Genomic DNA, 16,331 nt, shown 5'->3' with positions numbered 1-16,331 from the left:
CTTTCGATTTCTTTCTCTCTCTTCTCTCTCTCTCTCTCTGTCTCACTCACTCTCTCATACTCTCTCTCTGTCTCACTCTCTCACTCTCATCTTGCCTTTTGCTCTGCAAGTTTCCAGCAAAGCTTCTATGTGGTATAGCCTTGAATGCTTAGCTTCTAGACAAGATGCACAGAAATTCATTATCCTGCGGCCGAAGATAACCCGAACGCAGGATGTGAAGGAGATTATATGGCCTTTATTTATCTATTTTTATTTGTTATTATCATATTTTACTTTCACTCTTTCTTTCACATGTAAAAAAAAAGAGGAAGATATCTTTGAACTGCTTTTATTTATTTCAAAATTCAAGTTGTAATTCACAAGAGGAAGTTCATTAATGATTGAGAGTCCAAATTACACCTGCGATTTCTCTTTAATCAACGTGCATTTCGAAGGAATAAACATTAAAGCACATTATTGAATTTTCTACACACATGCAATTGTTATTGTTATTATTATTATTATTATTATTATTATTATTATTATTATTATTATTATTATTATTATTATTATTATTATTATTATAAAAGGGGAAACATGCTTGACAGGTTGATGATTATTGACAAGATAAGAGGTTAGTGTTGACAGTCATTTGATTATAGCAACATTTGTATTGATGATTGCATTAAACACAAAGCTACCACTCAGACCTATTGCAGTTAGTCATAATCACCAGCCTCACAAGTGCATTTTCACTTCAAAAGAATTTGTATATAGAATAATGTATAGACTGTCTGCTTTTCAGAGGCATAGATTCTCCATCTTGGTTTTCATTTTGAACAAATTAATTACTACAGTTTTTTTGTTATTAATTTTATTTGCTTTATTATTATTTATTTATAATTGGTCTTTCTTTCCTAATGGGATGTAGAACATTGCCTTGACTAAGCTAAAGATATTTATATTTAAGCCTTTTCATTTCATAAAAGGGGCAGCAGAAGCAACCATCTCTTTCCCCAAACCTGTGATATATGCATGAGAGATTCTGAGGACTAACATAGGTTATGTAGGCTCTAGAGGATTATTTTGTTTGTACATTTTCTTTAATGTTTAGTTTTTAAGATTTTTGGAGAGTGCATTAACATTATGCTTTAGTATAGGATTTTACTATTTCTATTTTGTCTTGGTAATGTTATTTATATATTATTGTTTTATATTGCTTGTTCACTTTGGTTTAAATGATAATATTGTATATTAAAGTTTGTCTAGTTTAGTATTTGTTTTTCTGAAGCTCTAATTCATCATGTAGTGAACCTAATTAAATTTTTAAAAAATGCTTTTGTTAGTCAAGTATACCTAAACCTAATATCCATGCCTTCACATATATAATCAATGACAAAGTCTCGAGCCCATAGAGAAGCGTCACTAAGTTATGGTTTTGTTTATTTATTTATTTTATTTTTTTCTCCCCTTTAGTGATGATCACCAGCACTTCCCGGAGGAGAACAGTAACCGCTTCTTCTCCGCGGTGTACGGCATGGGCTTGAAGCGGTCGAGGGAGAAGGCCACCAAGAGCAAGGCGTTCGCTAGGATGTGTTGGAAGAATGCAGTTCTCAAGGTATGCTTTGGTTCGTCTCTGGTTGGGTGTTGCTGTGTTTTATCTTTTTTTTCTTTTCTTTTCTTTTCTTTTCTTTTTTCTTTTCTTTTTTCTTTTTTCTTTTCTTTTCTTTTTTCTTTTCTTTTTCTTTTTTCTTTTTTCTTTTCTTTTTTCTTTTTCTTTTTTCTTTTCTTTTCTTTTCTTTCCATTGGCTTTTTTCTTTTTTCTTTCCTCCTATCTTTTACTTCATCATTATCATCATTATACATATTTCTTTCTTGCTTTCCTTTCAGCTACTCTGCAGAGATCTAAATCTGAGAAATAGATATAACTATAGTTAAATTTTAGTGAAATTCATTCCATGTTCTAACTTAGAGGAAAGAATTATAATGATTATGATATTATTAATAATGATAATTATAAGACTTTCAAAAATCACATTTCAAGTACTTTTATGCCTCAGGTGCGTGCCCTGGGAGACCCGTGGGAGAAATTCCACCTGGACACCTACAAGACGGAGAAAGCGCGTCGCCACCGCTACCACGCTCTGAGCCAGAAATGGCACATAGATGAGGTCCTGGTCAAGATGGAGGATCAGCCTTTCAACAACGGCGCAATGAGGCAGTGCTTCCGCATGTAAGGGGTGGCATGTGTCCTCTTTTTTTCTCTCTCTCTCTCTCTCTCTCTCTCTCTCTCTTCTCTCTCTCTCTCTCTCTCTCTCTCTAGAGGTTTGCTGGTAGCTGACTGAGGGGTTGGAAATGTGGATAGGTCTTTGTTTTATTTTATTTTATTTTTTTATGCTTTAAAGAACTGTTTCGATGGATAAAAAATATAGTATATATAATGTCATATTGAATCAAGGTTGATGTTGGTTGGTTGTCATGAAGAGAACTATATAAAAAGAAAACAATTTTTTCCTGTGTAGGCTACTGGATGAGTATTTTTAATGAACCGCTGATTTTGTGGGATGTTAATAAACCTCCTCTCTGGCTCTCAACAAAATTTGGAGCAAACACTTAATTTCCTGAAACTACTTGATTATTTTCCAAGGTAGATGCAGGTTGAGTTAGGTGTGGCACACAATGACTGAATTGTGTGCACTGTAGTGGGTGCTGCTATGTCCTTCAACATTATTAATAGCTATTGTCTGTGGTGTACTGTAGTATATTATTAGGCATTAGGAATTGGTAAAACAACTTTAAGTATTGAAAAATATCCAGTTTATATCTGTAGGATAACAAGTTGGGCCTGTTGGCTTGTACAGATGAGCTCTTGTCACTAATTCTCTCTTTTTCTTTTGTCCTTTTTTCTAGGAAGAAACTGAGCAACTTCTGCCACCAAGACGACTGGGCCAGGGCACACAATTACGTGGCAAAGAACTACATGGATGAGAGTACCCCAAGGTCGACCTATTTTGAGGATGTGAAACTGCAGGTTCGTAATGCCTTTATGGAGCACCGAGATGTGTAGGTGATGATGATGAAATGTCGTCTGGTGTTCAGCTTTCTCGTGTAATTTCTCGCTCCCACATTCATAGCCTTCCTTTTTTATTTGTTTCCTTTAACTCTTCTTTTCTTTCACTCTATATTTTTTTTCTTCTTTCCTCTTCCTTATCTCTCTCTCTCTCTCTCTCTCTCTCTCTCTCTCTCTCTCTTCTCTGTCTCTCTCCTCTCTCTCCTCTCTCTCCTCTCTTTCTCTCTCTCTTCATCTTTTTTTCTCTGTTTCTCTCCTCTCTCTTTCTCTCTCTCTCTCTCTCTTCTCTCTCTTTTCTCTCTCTCTCTCTCTCTCTCTCTCTCTCTCTCTCTCTCTCTCTCTCTCTCTCTCTCTCTTCCTCTCTTCTCTCTCTCTCTCTCTCTCTCCTCTCTCTCCTCTCCTCTCCTCCTCTCTCTCTCTCTCTCTCTCTTTCTCTCTCTTCCTCTCTCTACTTCTCTCTCTCTCCTCTCCTCTCTCTCATACTCTCCTCTGCTGCTCTTCTCTCTCTCATTCTCTGCAGTCTACTAACTCATCTGTCTCTTCTCATCCTTCAGTGGTCTCTCGGGGGAGAATCGCACTCCGTCTTATAATATATCATCATGTCAAGTCTGTATACAATATTGTGTCTTTCTGCTAGATGATGCTAAATCATTGAATGATTCAAAAGGTCAAGGTCAAAAAAATGTGTACAGATATTGGATAGTGAACTTTTCCTATTTCCGTGAAAGGCTATAGAATTCATTGGTCTCTAAAGTATCCAACTTGTATCCGCTCAAGGTGGACATCTTCCAAATGTCAGTGCTGGAAATGTACGAGAGGGAGGGAAGCCCCCTGTTCCACTTGGAGCACTTCATTGAGGGGAAGTACGTCAAGTACAACTCGAACTCGGGCTTCGTGCGTTCAGAGGCTCTCAGGATGACTCCCCAGGCCTTTTCGCACTTCTCGTTCGAGAGGTAAGGCTTTCTCTCTTTCCGCAAGTTCGTCAATTTTCTTGGTGGTGATTTCCATTGGAAAATGTGTAGAAAGTTAATTGATTGTTGATACATTGTTTTTCTTTTAACTGTACATGGTTTTTTTCTTTCTTTCTTTTACTTTTTCTTTTCTTTTCTTTTCTTTTCGTTTTTTATTTCTATCCGTCATTATTCTTTTGTTTCTTCTTTTCTTTCTTTTTTTTCTATCCTTCATTTTTCTTTTCTTTCTTTTTTCTATCCTTCATTTTTCTTTTTCTTCTTCTCTCCTATTCTTTTCTTCTTTTCCTATCTTTGTCATTCTCCAGTTCCCCTTCCTTTCCCCCCATAATTTTTCTTCATGGGTTTTCCTTCTCTCTCTCTCTCTCTCTCTCTCTCTCTCTCTCTCTCTCTCTCTCTCTCTCTCTCTCTCTCTCATTCTCTGCCTTGCTCTCTCTCACTCTCTCTCTTCTTGTCTTTTCTTTATTTTTTTATAAACTAAGAAATTTATTGAATTTCCTTCTCCCTCAGATCAGGCCACGAGTTGATTGTGGTTGACATCCAGGGTGTTGGTGACCTGTACACAGATCCCCAGATTCACACAGCAAGGGGTAAGAGAATTAGACTGTGTTTACTGTTTCAATTCACTGTCAGTTAGTCTAGCATAAGGCAGTACTAGGTTGGTAGTTGAAGAAAATGGTGATTTAATTTTCAGTTCACTGTCAGTTAGTCTACCATAAGGCAGTACTAGGTTGGTAGTTGAAGAAAATGGTGTCTGTTTACTAGAAATATGGATGCACAACTGTTTTGCCAATATTACTTAAGTCTAATAGAAAGGAATGAAGTGCCCAAAGGGATTCTGTACGATATGTTCCAAATGATAAAGACAAACATGGTATTATCACCTTTTTTTTTTTTTTTTTTTTTTTTCCCCTTTCTTTCTTTCTTTTTTTTCTTTTTCTTTTTCTTTTTCTCTTTCTTTCCATTTGCACAGTAGTGTCATTTACAGCTCATATGAATTTGGCATATTTGCTGGTTTTATTTACTCTAAAAAAAAAAAAGTGTCCATTGAAAGGACAAAAATGTGAATAAAAAGTAGTTTGGTAAGTAGACTGATAAGTAATTAAGCAGTTAAGTAGATTGATATAGGTCAGTAAGTAATGCTATTCTTTATCAACAAAGGCATCTTTTTTTCTTCTTATGAAATAGGTGATGATTATGGTGACGGGAATCTCGGCACACGTGGCATGGCCCTGTTCCTGCACTCGCACAGGTGCAACACCATTTGCAAGAGCCTCGGCCTCACCCCCTTTGACCTGGCTCCCTCAGAAATGAGAGCCAATGAGAACAAGCTAAACCTGGAGGTGAGACGCAGTGGGTTGTATTGGGGTTTGATGACACCTCTTCCCTTTTTGTCTTTTATATGTGTGTGCATACAAGTTTACAGACTTATAGTGTGCCGGAGAATACCAAAAGTTTCGTAGCGTAATGGTACGTAGAGTGTGCAACGATGCTAGATTACGGTTGTGTTAGAGATATCTGGAGAGGGAGGACTAGCAGAAAATCAAACTCCTGAAATATAGAAGATAATAGGAAAGAAAAAAATATATGAGTATAGTATCTGGACACAGTCAGGTAGAAAAAAATACTTAAGGTACTCTACTTCACGTTTCAGTCATGTAAGACCGTTGCTCGCGGGACAGAAGAGATAGTGGTAACGCCGTCGGAAGAGGAAAAGGAGCACATCCAGGAGTACATCCGCATGCGATCCCTGTCACAGGGGTACGGATCAGGGGACGAGAAGCCGAGGATCAAGCTGAACTCCATTAGCTCTGTCGACTCGCTGGTAAGAAGGCGACACGTTTCAGTGTCTGTTGCAACAAACGTGGGAAATGGTAGGAATGAGAATGAATGTCTTTCATGGCACCAGAGATGGTTTTGATTTGGTTTTGAGTATATCTTCGTCAGGGATACATGTGACTGTTTTTATGTACGTATGGTGCAGATTGTGTCGAATAGTTCCTTGAAGGTATTCATCCTTCTCTGCACATTTTTCTACAGCACATTTTGATCTAATATTTGCATCTGTTGGGTTGATTAGATTACCGACTATGGTTTAAAGTGTTATAGTCATTCTGATATTTGATTTATACTATTCTTATTCATTCTACCATATTTTAAGAAATATTTTATAATTTTTGACTGATATATTGCAGAAGTATTGTTCTGTAATCTTGCCTTGAGCTCTCACAATGTATATTTGCTACAATGCAGTTCTTTCAGCATTCAGTTCCAGCAAGTAACCACTCGCATTACCACATCCAACAGGAAAGCGATGATTTCCACATCATGTCAGAGAGCGAGGACTCGGCCGTGGATTCTGCACGTAGGGAACACCGAGGCCCAGATGTGAGGCTGCGTTTTGACTCTACCTGCGACTCTGGGACAGATACCATGAACAAGGAGAGGGAGATGCTGCAGGTTAGAGGAGGAATCTATTTTATTTTTAATTTTTTCCTTTCTTTCTTGTTTATGTATATATTTATTTATTTGTTTTTTGTTGACTGTCCTCTTCATCTTTTTCCTTGTTATCTTCCCTTGCTTCTTTCTTTCCTCCTCTTCCCCTGCTTCTTCACATATTCCACATCTGTATCTTCCTCTTTCTTTGCTCCTCCTCCTCCTCTGCTTCTTCTCATCTTCCACAGCTGAATCTTTCTCTTTATCCTCTTTCTTATAGTTTGCTGTGTCTGTCATTCAAAAAAGCTTCATGTAGAATAAATGAGTGTAAAGAGCTTTTCGCCAGCTTAACCCTTTGTGTCGTCTGACAGTTCAAGGAGATGGTGCAGCGTAAGGCACGTCCATCCCACGTCTTGGGGGAGATGGAGCACAGGAGGTTGGTGGAGACATTGGAGGAGAACCACAACAAGACTGGTGGCTCCATTCTTGGCCAGGTGGGTAGATGGGTAAGTGGGTGGAGAGGGAGATGTTATAACCCAAGAAGTTAGAGCATAATGTTCCTCAAATCTTGTTTCAAATTGTAAAAGGGTTTTAGGGTAAAGTCAGGTTTTGGAAATCTCAGTGTCTTTTAGTCATAGCTCTATAAGAATGCTTACTATTACTTAAATTGTGTGATTTACTGCAAGAACTATTTAGAATGGATCTGCCTATTTTCTGTGTGTATCTTTATCATCATCCATTCTCACAGGTACATTTGGACCTTGCAAAGTACCATGAACTCAGTAGGTTTGTCGAGGAATCTGAAACATATGACCACGAGGCAGCTATCTTCCACGTGGACCAAGCTGCCAAGTGCGGCATCCTCGAGGCCATCAAGACAATGGCAAATCTGCACTTGGGTCTCCAGCACGATATTCTACCAGACATTGAGGCAAGTTTTATTTGCACTATTAGAGTTGATTGGTGTGTCTCATGGGGTGTTTATGCCTATGTTTTACCCAAAGTGATATGATTTTGCTCTAAGTAACTGATATGATTCCTAGATTCAGACATCTTTAATAAAAGATTCTTAGAACAGCAGAAATTTTACATGATCTTGGGCATAACCTGTACATTGAACACATTTATCCTTTTCTGCAGCTTAATGAAAACAGGCAAGATGCTGAGGCTGGGTTTGATTACCTGATCACAGCAGCTGAAGCCAAAGATCGTGCTGCCATGATTCACGTTGCCAAGGCCTATGAAACAGGTATAGGACTGCCACACACCAGGTGAGTGTATGATGCTGTTTTCATGTATATGGTAATGAGGACAGGAATGTTTTATGATGATTCTTCCTGTCTCTTATAGCCATAATTTAACTGCAATTTTACACCAGAGTCCATGGAATGGACTTTTATTACCATGTATGATAGAGGAGTTTGCTGATTCAAGTATCCCTTTTTTATAAGTGAAACCTTTGTTCCTTTGGCATTGATATTTACTGTCTTGTGTGACCTCTTCCAGGGAAAAGGATTGGGTCAAAGCTGTGTACTGGCTGGAGAAAGTAGTGAATACAAACTCAGAGGATGAGGAAGGTGATTTCAACTCCACCCTGGATGATCCTTCATATCAACTGGTGGCAAAGGAAGCCATGATGTATTGGTCTGGAGGCCATGGCCTTGCAAAAGACCCAAATAAAGCTGGTAAGTTTTGCTCTCATTAGAAGGAGTCTATAGATGTACTACATTGATATCATATGTTTTCCTCCTGTTGCTTTGTTTCCTCTGTTTTTTCATTCTTTCTTTTTTACCCCTTCCTATCACTGCTTTCTGTTGTTTCCTGTCTTGGGCTCAGTATTGCTTAATCTTATGCAATATGAACATATATTGGACATCCTTATATTTTGTATGTATATAGAAGTTTAATGAAATGGCCAAGATTTATCATGTAAGAAAGCAAAGGTTGTCAGATGATAGCATAGAAAGTTCCCTACCCTCTTTGCCAAATAGGCTGTTAATATATATCTAGGTTTTGTGTGTGTGTGTGTGTGTGTGTGTGTGTGTGTGTGTGTGTGTGTGTGTGTGTGTGTGTGTGTGTGTGTGTGTGTGTGTGTGTGTGTGTGTTGCTTTATATTCTATTCTTACAAGATTTTTTATGTTGAAAAAATCCCTTCTTTAAAATTTCCAGGAGAACTTTTCAGTTGGGCTGCAGAGCTTGCTACAGAAGCCATGAAAGGCAAGTTGGCATCCAAGTACTACATGCAGGCAGAGGAGGCTTGGGCAGAGTGTGACGTGGAAGAGTAAGGAGAAGAGGACTTCCATACATGAAGAAGTACTTCAGAATGTAACTCGCAAAAATGTGGACAAATGAGTTACTGCCATGGAGAGTTCTTCGGGTGCTAAAAATGCCATGTGATAGTGGGATCACAGTAGACTAGATTTTTTTATCTTTTTTTTTAATTTTTAGGGTTTATACTTTGTGAATACCTTTGGTACTATGTTTGCTCTCTCCACTGCTTGAGGAAAATGAGTGGATTACACAGCCTTGGGGAAACGACATTTATGTTGAAAGTCACGAGGGACGTTTCACCCTCGTTTTCCTTTCTAAAGCTCCATGGTCTTGTTTCCCATTTTATCCAAATCTCCTTTTGATATAGAATCCCCAAATGCTAGTCATATGTTAAGTGCTTTTATGTCTTTTTTTGTGCCCTGTGATTTTGAAATACAGTGATATCAAGGTGGCTTTTTATTATCAGGTTCATAATGGGTAGATCGCATTGTAGCTTTTTTTTCTTTTTCTTCTTTCTTTCTTTCTTTCTTTCTTTCTTTTTTTCTTATATTTTTCTGTGGTTCAAATTTAGTTGTTTATTTATTTTATATCCTCTTTCCATCATTATTACATAATTCCATTTTGTTTGGGTTATTTCACGAGAGAGTCGCTGTTTGTGTCTCGTATAGCAGATCCGTGTGGGCTCTCCTCTGTGCTACTACCTTTTGCTCATTCCTTTCCTTCTCCACACTTGTTTTGTGTGGATGCAACAGATATGTAAAAAAGAAAAAAAGAAAATATTTTTCGCTATCAGAATGACCACCATATTTGCAAATGTTGTTATCTCATGAAATATGTAATGTATATAGGTACACTTAGTTACAAATGCCAACAGAATGCAGAATGAGGCGGATGTTGAAATAATATGAATTCCTATTGCCTTTGTATTCCTTTATTTTGTGCTTTGGTAATGTTTAAGGAATCATGTATATATCATGATTGTTATTTTGGCAAAGAAGCCGAACCACAAAGGGAAATATCCGAACATTTTGTAATGCGGAGTTCCTTTTTGTACACTTCCACATTAACGATAAGTCTTTTTAGGATTAATTGTCTGTCTCATCTTCTGTGTCTTATGGTATTTATCTTTTTTTTTCTCCTCTTTCATGCATCATTTTAGTTTTGTTTCATTCTTTTTTGACAAATTATTTAATCCAAGTAATGTTTGTGTGTATTGTGCTTTCATCAGTGACATTCATCATCATCATCATCAAGGGGCTAACGCCGACGGGGGCGCATGGCCGCATCCACCCTTCGCTTCCAGCCACGAGGATCCCTCGAGGCGAGTCTCCAGGCAGGCACACGGCCCATCTCTAGTTCCTCACGACAGGTCTCGTCGAGCTGCCCAAGCCATGATCTCCTAGGACGTCCCACAGGTCTCCTCCACCCAGGGTTGTCTCGTAGAGAGACAACCTGGTGGGCAGGGTCGTCCATAGGGAGGCGAGCTAGGTGGCCATATAGCCTGAGTTGGCGATCCCGGATTATGCAAGTAACAGGTCCCATGCCGGTCTCACGGTGTAACCGCCGGTTGGACACGTGGTCCTGCCAACTGTACCCCATGATCCGGCGAAGGGACTTGTTACAAAAGGCATCAAGGCGAGACTCCAAGGCACTGGATAGCGTCCATGTTTCGCTTCCATAGAGCAAAACTGGAAGTATCAAGGCCTTGAAGACACGCAGCTTGGTCCTTCTGCATAGGTACCGACATCTCCAAACGCTCTTGTTGATCGAGTTCATGGCTCCTGTTGCCAGACCAATCCGTCTACTGACTTCCTGGTCTGACAACCCAGAGATATGGACTACACTACCAAGGTATGTAAAACTTTCTGTGACTTCAACGTCCTCGCCGCAAGCATGGATCGACTGAACGGGTTCCCCTAACAGGCCCCCAAAGTCCTGAATCTTGGTCTTGGTCCAGGAGACCTCTAAGCCTAGGGGCTTCGCCTCATTGCTAAATGCATCAAGAGCCGCCACAAGTGACTCCAAGGACTCAGATAGGATGGCAACATCGTCGGCAAAGTCAAGGTCCGAGACCTTAATATTGCCTAGTGTTGCTCCGCACTGACTTTGGCTAGTAGCTCTGCCCATTATCCAGTCCATACAAGTGTTGAAAAGTGTGGGTGCAAGGACACAGCCTTGCCTCACCCCTGAATTAACAGGGAAGAAGTTCGACATACCCCCACCACACTTTACAGCACTTTCAGTACCAGTATAGAGGCTTGCTATCAGGCCAATAATCTGTGTCGGAATTCCCCTGAGCCTCAGGATCTCCCATAGCGATTCCCGATGCACCGAGTCAAACGCCTTCTTGAGGTCGATGTAGGCTGCAAGCAGCCCACGACCAAACTCACGACGGCGTTCCACAATTATTCGAAGCGCTAGTATACGGTCTATTGTGGACTTGCCAGGAGTAAATCCAGACTGCTCCGGTCTCTGGTGTCTCAGTAGGTGGTTGCGGATCCGTTTCAGAAGAATGTGAGCGAGAACCTTGCCTGGTATGCTGAGCAGTGTAATGCCACGGTAGTTGCTACAGTCCCATCGATCCCCTTTCCCCTTCCAGAGAGGGATGACCACGCCCCTCAGCAGGTCAGGGGGAATGGTACCAGACTGCCAAATGGCAGTCAGGACTGTATGCAGGCCCCGAGCCATAGGTTCACCCCCAGCCTTTAGCAGTTCAGCAGGGATATCACATATGCCTGCAGCTTTCCCACTCTTCAGCTTGGAAATCGCCAGCCTAACCTCTGTTAGGGTAGGAGGTTCCTCGCTGATGGGTGGGTCCGGCGCAGGCACTGAGACATCGCTTGCATCCAAGCTAACTGTTGGAGGATCCACCTGGTACAACTGTTCAAAATACTCAGCCCAACGTTCACGAACCCCAACATGATCTGAGATGATCCGTCCATCCGCTGATCGGACTGCAGTCATCTGTGAGGAGGGCTTAGGGTTCAGTTTTCTCAGGGCTTGGTAGGCAGGGCGAAGGTCATTTACCAAGAAATGGCCTTCGACCTCCTCAGCAAGATTCCTGATGAACTGTTCCTTGTCCCTTCTCAGCAGTGTCCGAGCCCTACGCACCATGGAACGGCGCAAGACTTGATTCCCATTCAGCCGAGCCTTGCGACATGCTTCAGTGGCCTCTAATGTCTCCAGGGAGATGGTATTCTGCCTTGTCCTTGGGCGTACGCCAATGGACTCCTGAGCTGCTTCGAGTGTTACGCGCTTGAAGGACTCCCACAGAGCAACTGGATCCGTCAGGTTGCTGGTTTCTGAGAATCGGTCAGAGACTGCCGTGGCGAACCCACGGGCACACTCCTCCTCCCTTAGTCTGTCCAAGTGAAACACCTTAGGGTGGCCACTGGAGGGACGGGGAGTTTTGAAGTGGACCCGCAGGGTAGCCACAAGCAGCCTATGGTCGGTGCCACAGAACTCAGCACTCGGTAAACCCTGCAGTTCTGGAGGATCCTCCATCGCGTGCTGACAAGAATGTGGTCGATCTCCTTGGCCACTGTACCCGTATCGCTGTACCAAGTCCAGCGATGCGAGTTGGAGCGCTGATACCAGGAGCCAGAGATCCTCATTTTCTGGGACCTAGCAAAGTCCCGGAGAAGGAGGCTATTCTCGCTGCTGGGATCAGCTCCCGAGCCATGGGGGCCGACAGACATCTCGTAGCCAGCTCGGTCACAGCCGGATACCGCATTGAAGTCGCCCAGAACAATGCGAATGTCTCGCCGGGGGCAATCGTCTGCCACAGATGCGAGTTTGGCGTAGAACGCCTCTTTCACATCGGTTTTATGTACATCGGTAGGAGCGTATACAGCAATAAGAGACATGAAGCCAAAAGCATGCTTCAGTCTCAATGCCATGATACGCTCATCAACCGGTGTCACCTCGACTACCGCAGGCTGAAGTCGACTGGAGATGGCTATGGCTACACCCTGGAGGTGGTGACCATCGCTGCGGCCCGACCAGTAGTAGGTGTAACCACCCACATTGATCGTGCCGCTACCAGGTCTTCTCACCTCTGAGAGGGCAGCCACCTCAACTCCCAGTCGCTTCAATTCCCGCGATAGCAGAGGTAACCGCTCATCCTGCCGCAAGGACCGGATGTTCCAAGCGCCTACCCGGAAAGCACGCCTGAGGTTAAGCCTCGGGTGGTCACTCCGGGTGCACGCCACCTCTGCCGCCCCCCACCAACACAGCCCCAGATAAAGGGGGGCGGCAGGCTGTGGGACCGCCTATCCACCTGTGGGGTTCCCGAGGGCTTTCCCCCACAAGCTTCATGGTGGGTTGGCGCCTGCCGGGGCGCAGTGACATTGTCATCATCATTATCATCATTTCACTCATGTGTCTATAACACTGCCATTAGTTCAGTTCTATCACTCCAGTTTTGACAAGTTTGTTTATACAGTTTTATTTGCTCAGAATGCATACTTTTGAAGGCCAGTTGGGTAGAATTCATATGCCCCATATTATTAGACACATTTGAATCTCTCAGCGGTCTTATAAAGCTTCTCTTACTGACCCACGAAGCAACTGCTGCAAGGATAAGTCAAGACCAAGCATTAATCTTGGCATTGCATTTTTGATGCTAGGGAGACTTGTTCATGCAGTGTGCCATAGCTTGCATGGGTCTCCCACATGCAAACATCTCCTTTTTAATGATGCAACAAGTATAAATACTTTTTGCTAGAGGTGCTTGTTGCATTGTGGAAGATGTAATTCTTCAGTTTGATGATGACTGTCATTTTCTCTGTCCATGGTTGTGATGAACCACTCATCAAGGTTAAAGTACTTAGATGTGCTCTCTTTCACTGGCTAATATTTCTGCTGAATGTTTGTGTAAGTTCCGTTTGATAATTTTATAGATTTTAAGATTGCAGTTACAAAAATGGAAATGCTAACCCAAGTTGAGTTAGCTGTGAATAGGCGAAAAATGCCTGTTTGAACATTTTCTTTTTAAAAATGACCAATTATTTTGTCTTTTTGTAAGTACATATTATGTTTACTCCCTCTTTCTTAAGGGAAACAAAAAAAAGTTGAAATATACATGTCAGAATTATGTGACTAGATATGTATGATGGATTGTTCCTGCTGATAATGTACTGAAATGGTAAATAATTTAATAATCAGTCTCATTCTGTTGTCTTCCGAGTTATGATTTGAAGGTTACTACTCTTCTGATGTTTGAAGTTTATCAAGAATATAGATGGCTTTTATTTTTGGCCTTTTGATATATAAAGGGACAGGAATTTAGTGGAATATATATGTAGATTACATGTACTATTTGTGGTGTAAGGTAATAACCAGTGCTAGCTGTTAGTTCTTTTCCTGTTGCACATGTTTTATGCTGACGGAGCAGTTGTTTCAGCAACGGGAATCGACTGTAGCAGAATGTACAGCGTTGCAAGGATGTGCATTATTTAAGCATCTGGGATCACATTGCATTACATGAGTCTATTTTTAACAAGCTGTTTCATATATCTTGTTTACTGGCATAGTTTATGACAAAGGAAGAACCTTATTTTTCAGATTTGAGTAATGTATTTAGTATGGATGAATGGTTCTGGGTGTTTGCACCGTGTCATATCTTTAATTTTTGTTCATTGATCTTGATGGCATCTATATAAATTCTATAGATAACATCTTCAGGTGCTCTTGTATTGTAGCACAAGAGATAACAGATACTGATTTGTCCTTTAATTCTGTTTATTCTGAGATTAGATAAGTTTATGATGGTGGAAGGCCACTTACGTATAGGTGGTTTTCCAATATATATTTATATCTGTGATTGTATTGTGAGGTCTGTTCCATATTATTGTTTTGCCTCCCTTATACTACATAAAAGTACAAATAAAAAGCAGTGCATACAAGAATCTGTTAAGCTTTCAATAGCCTTCATTTTATTAACATACATGAATTCTTTGTTGGCTAAACAGAATATTAAAGAAACAGACATGTAGTATAGAGTATCTAATTGTATATTTTAAATTTTCATGACAATTAGATTGATTGATCATAGAATTTAGATAAATCAGAGACCTATGATAAGCTGTATAAACTTTCTCATAAGGACTTCAGGGATTTTCTCATTTGTATTAGTGTTCTTTCACTGATTGCCATAGCAAGTGTACCATACTTATTTGAAGATTTATAACTGGGTAAACCCAAAAGTGAGCAACTTCAGCTAACAGATTTTGCCATTAATGATGAGTTTTAGAAATTTCCATGACTTATCTGTTTCCACCCCCAGTCCAGTCCCTTGCTCATTGTTGTAATGGGGGGACCTAGGAGGTGGAGATTGAAGCCCAATGTAGGGATCACCCCTGCCTTGGTCCTCAGCCCTTGCATCAACTAATTTCGCATGATTTGGTCTTCTCCCCCATTTCTTTTCCTCCTTTCCTTTTCCTTTGCTATTTTAACCCCATCTGCTGTCCATTTATCCTTATCATTAACTTATTTTTAACCCTTTTGCCACACTACTTTATCATAATGCTATATGACCTTTGATGCCTGGCACATGTATTTGATTTGACCATTAACCGTTTTGGAAGTAAGAAAGTATTTTTTTTATTTTCTGTTTTCTTGAACATATGCCATACACAAAGAAAGCAAAGATGAACATTAAACAATATACAGAAGTTACCTACGTCTCAATTTACTCTTTCAGTCTCAGGAACGAGATAAAAAATAGACATTATATCAAAACATTAAAACCCAAATACGACAGTCACCCACGACCCATACACCTTCAAGAGAGAAAGAGAGGGGGTGGAGAGAGAGAGAGAGAGAGGAAAGAAAGAAAGAAAGAAAGAAAGAAAGAAAGAAAGAGAGAGAGAGAGGGTAGTACTGTTCATAGACAGAGAACCCCCCTCCCCCAATCCCTTGCAGGTTGTTGTCGTGGGGAGGCTTAGGAGACAGACTGAGGCCCAATGTTGGGAATCACCCATACCCCATCACTCCAACAAATTTTGCATGGTCGTTTCTTCTCCTCCTTACCTTTTTCTTTTCTTCATCTCCTTGTTCTATCCCCTCATCCGTGTTCGCCAGAATGCTTTATCATAATGCTCTCTACTCCATTAACTCCTTCCCCTTCTAACAACAACCTTTACCTTATACTATACCCCATTAGCTCCCCCTCTCTACCCTTTTCACTACCATACTACCCTCTAGTACTGCTCAACTGTAACTTTACCCCTAATCATCAACTCATTCCTAACCCTTTTCCCTACTATACTTTACCATAGCGCCATATGACCTTTGATATCATATAGCATTTCTTACTTGGGGGCTTTGAATACACCGCTAATGACCTTAGAAAAAAAAACAATGAATGGGCAATAATAAAGACAGAGACAAGGAGAAAGAGAACGAAACAACAAGAAGGAGAACGAGACCGAGAAGAAAAAAGAGAAAGAGAAAAAGAAGGAAACTGATCAAGAAAGAGAACGAGAGCGAGAAATAGAACGAAAAACAGAAACAGATAAAGAAAGAGAACGGAGCGAGACCGAGAAAGAGAAAAAGAAGGAAAAAAACGAGAACGAGAACCTGATAGAGAAAACCAGAGAACCAAA

At 40.8% G+C, this 16,331-nt stretch overlaps 1 protein-coding gene across 1 annotated transcript in view; it reads left to right on the top strand.

Annotated features, from left to right (window-relative positions):
• Window positions 1–9,158, top strand: part of LOC119583462 (eukaryotic elongation factor 2 kinase-like) — a 16,655-nt gene extending 7,497 nt beyond the window's left edge. The window contains exons 4-16 of the mRNA XM_037931952.1: window positions 1,456–1,597; window positions 2,040–2,212; window positions 2,890–3,014; window positions 3,804–4,002; window positions 4,528–4,607; window positions 5,206–5,360; window positions 5,672–5,842; window positions 6,325–6,477; window positions 6,825–6,947; window positions 7,202–7,384; window positions 7,594–7,724; window positions 7,960–8,138; window positions 8,623–9,158. Coding sequence (XP_037787880.1) covers window positions 1,456–1,597; window positions 2,040–2,212; window positions 2,890–3,014; window positions 3,804–4,002; window positions 4,528–4,607; window positions 5,206–5,360; window positions 5,672–5,842; window positions 6,325–6,477; window positions 6,825–6,947; window positions 7,202–7,384; window positions 7,594–7,724; window positions 7,960–8,138; window positions 8,623–8,738 — 1,930 coding nt within the window. The 3' untranslated portion in view covers window positions 8,739–9,158. The remainder of the gene's footprint in view (window positions 1–1,455; window positions 1,598–2,039; window positions 2,213–2,889; window positions 3,015–3,803; window positions 4,003–4,527; window positions 4,608–5,205; window positions 5,361–5,671; window positions 5,843–6,324; window positions 6,478–6,824; window positions 6,948–7,201; window positions 7,385–7,593; window positions 7,725–7,959; window positions 8,139–8,622) is intronic.
• Window positions 9,159–16,331: the final 7,173 nt, after the last annotated feature.

This window comes from Penaeus monodon, chromosome 17 (assembly GCF_015228065.2).
Source record: "Penaeus monodon isolate SGIC_2016 chromosome 17, NSTDA_Pmon_1, whole genome shotgun sequence".
In the NCBI taxonomy this organism is placed as follows: domain Eukaryota; kingdom Metazoa; phylum Arthropoda; class Malacostraca; order Decapoda; family Penaeidae; genus Penaeus; species Penaeus monodon.
This window is presented reverse-complemented; position numbering and strand designations above follow the sequence as displayed.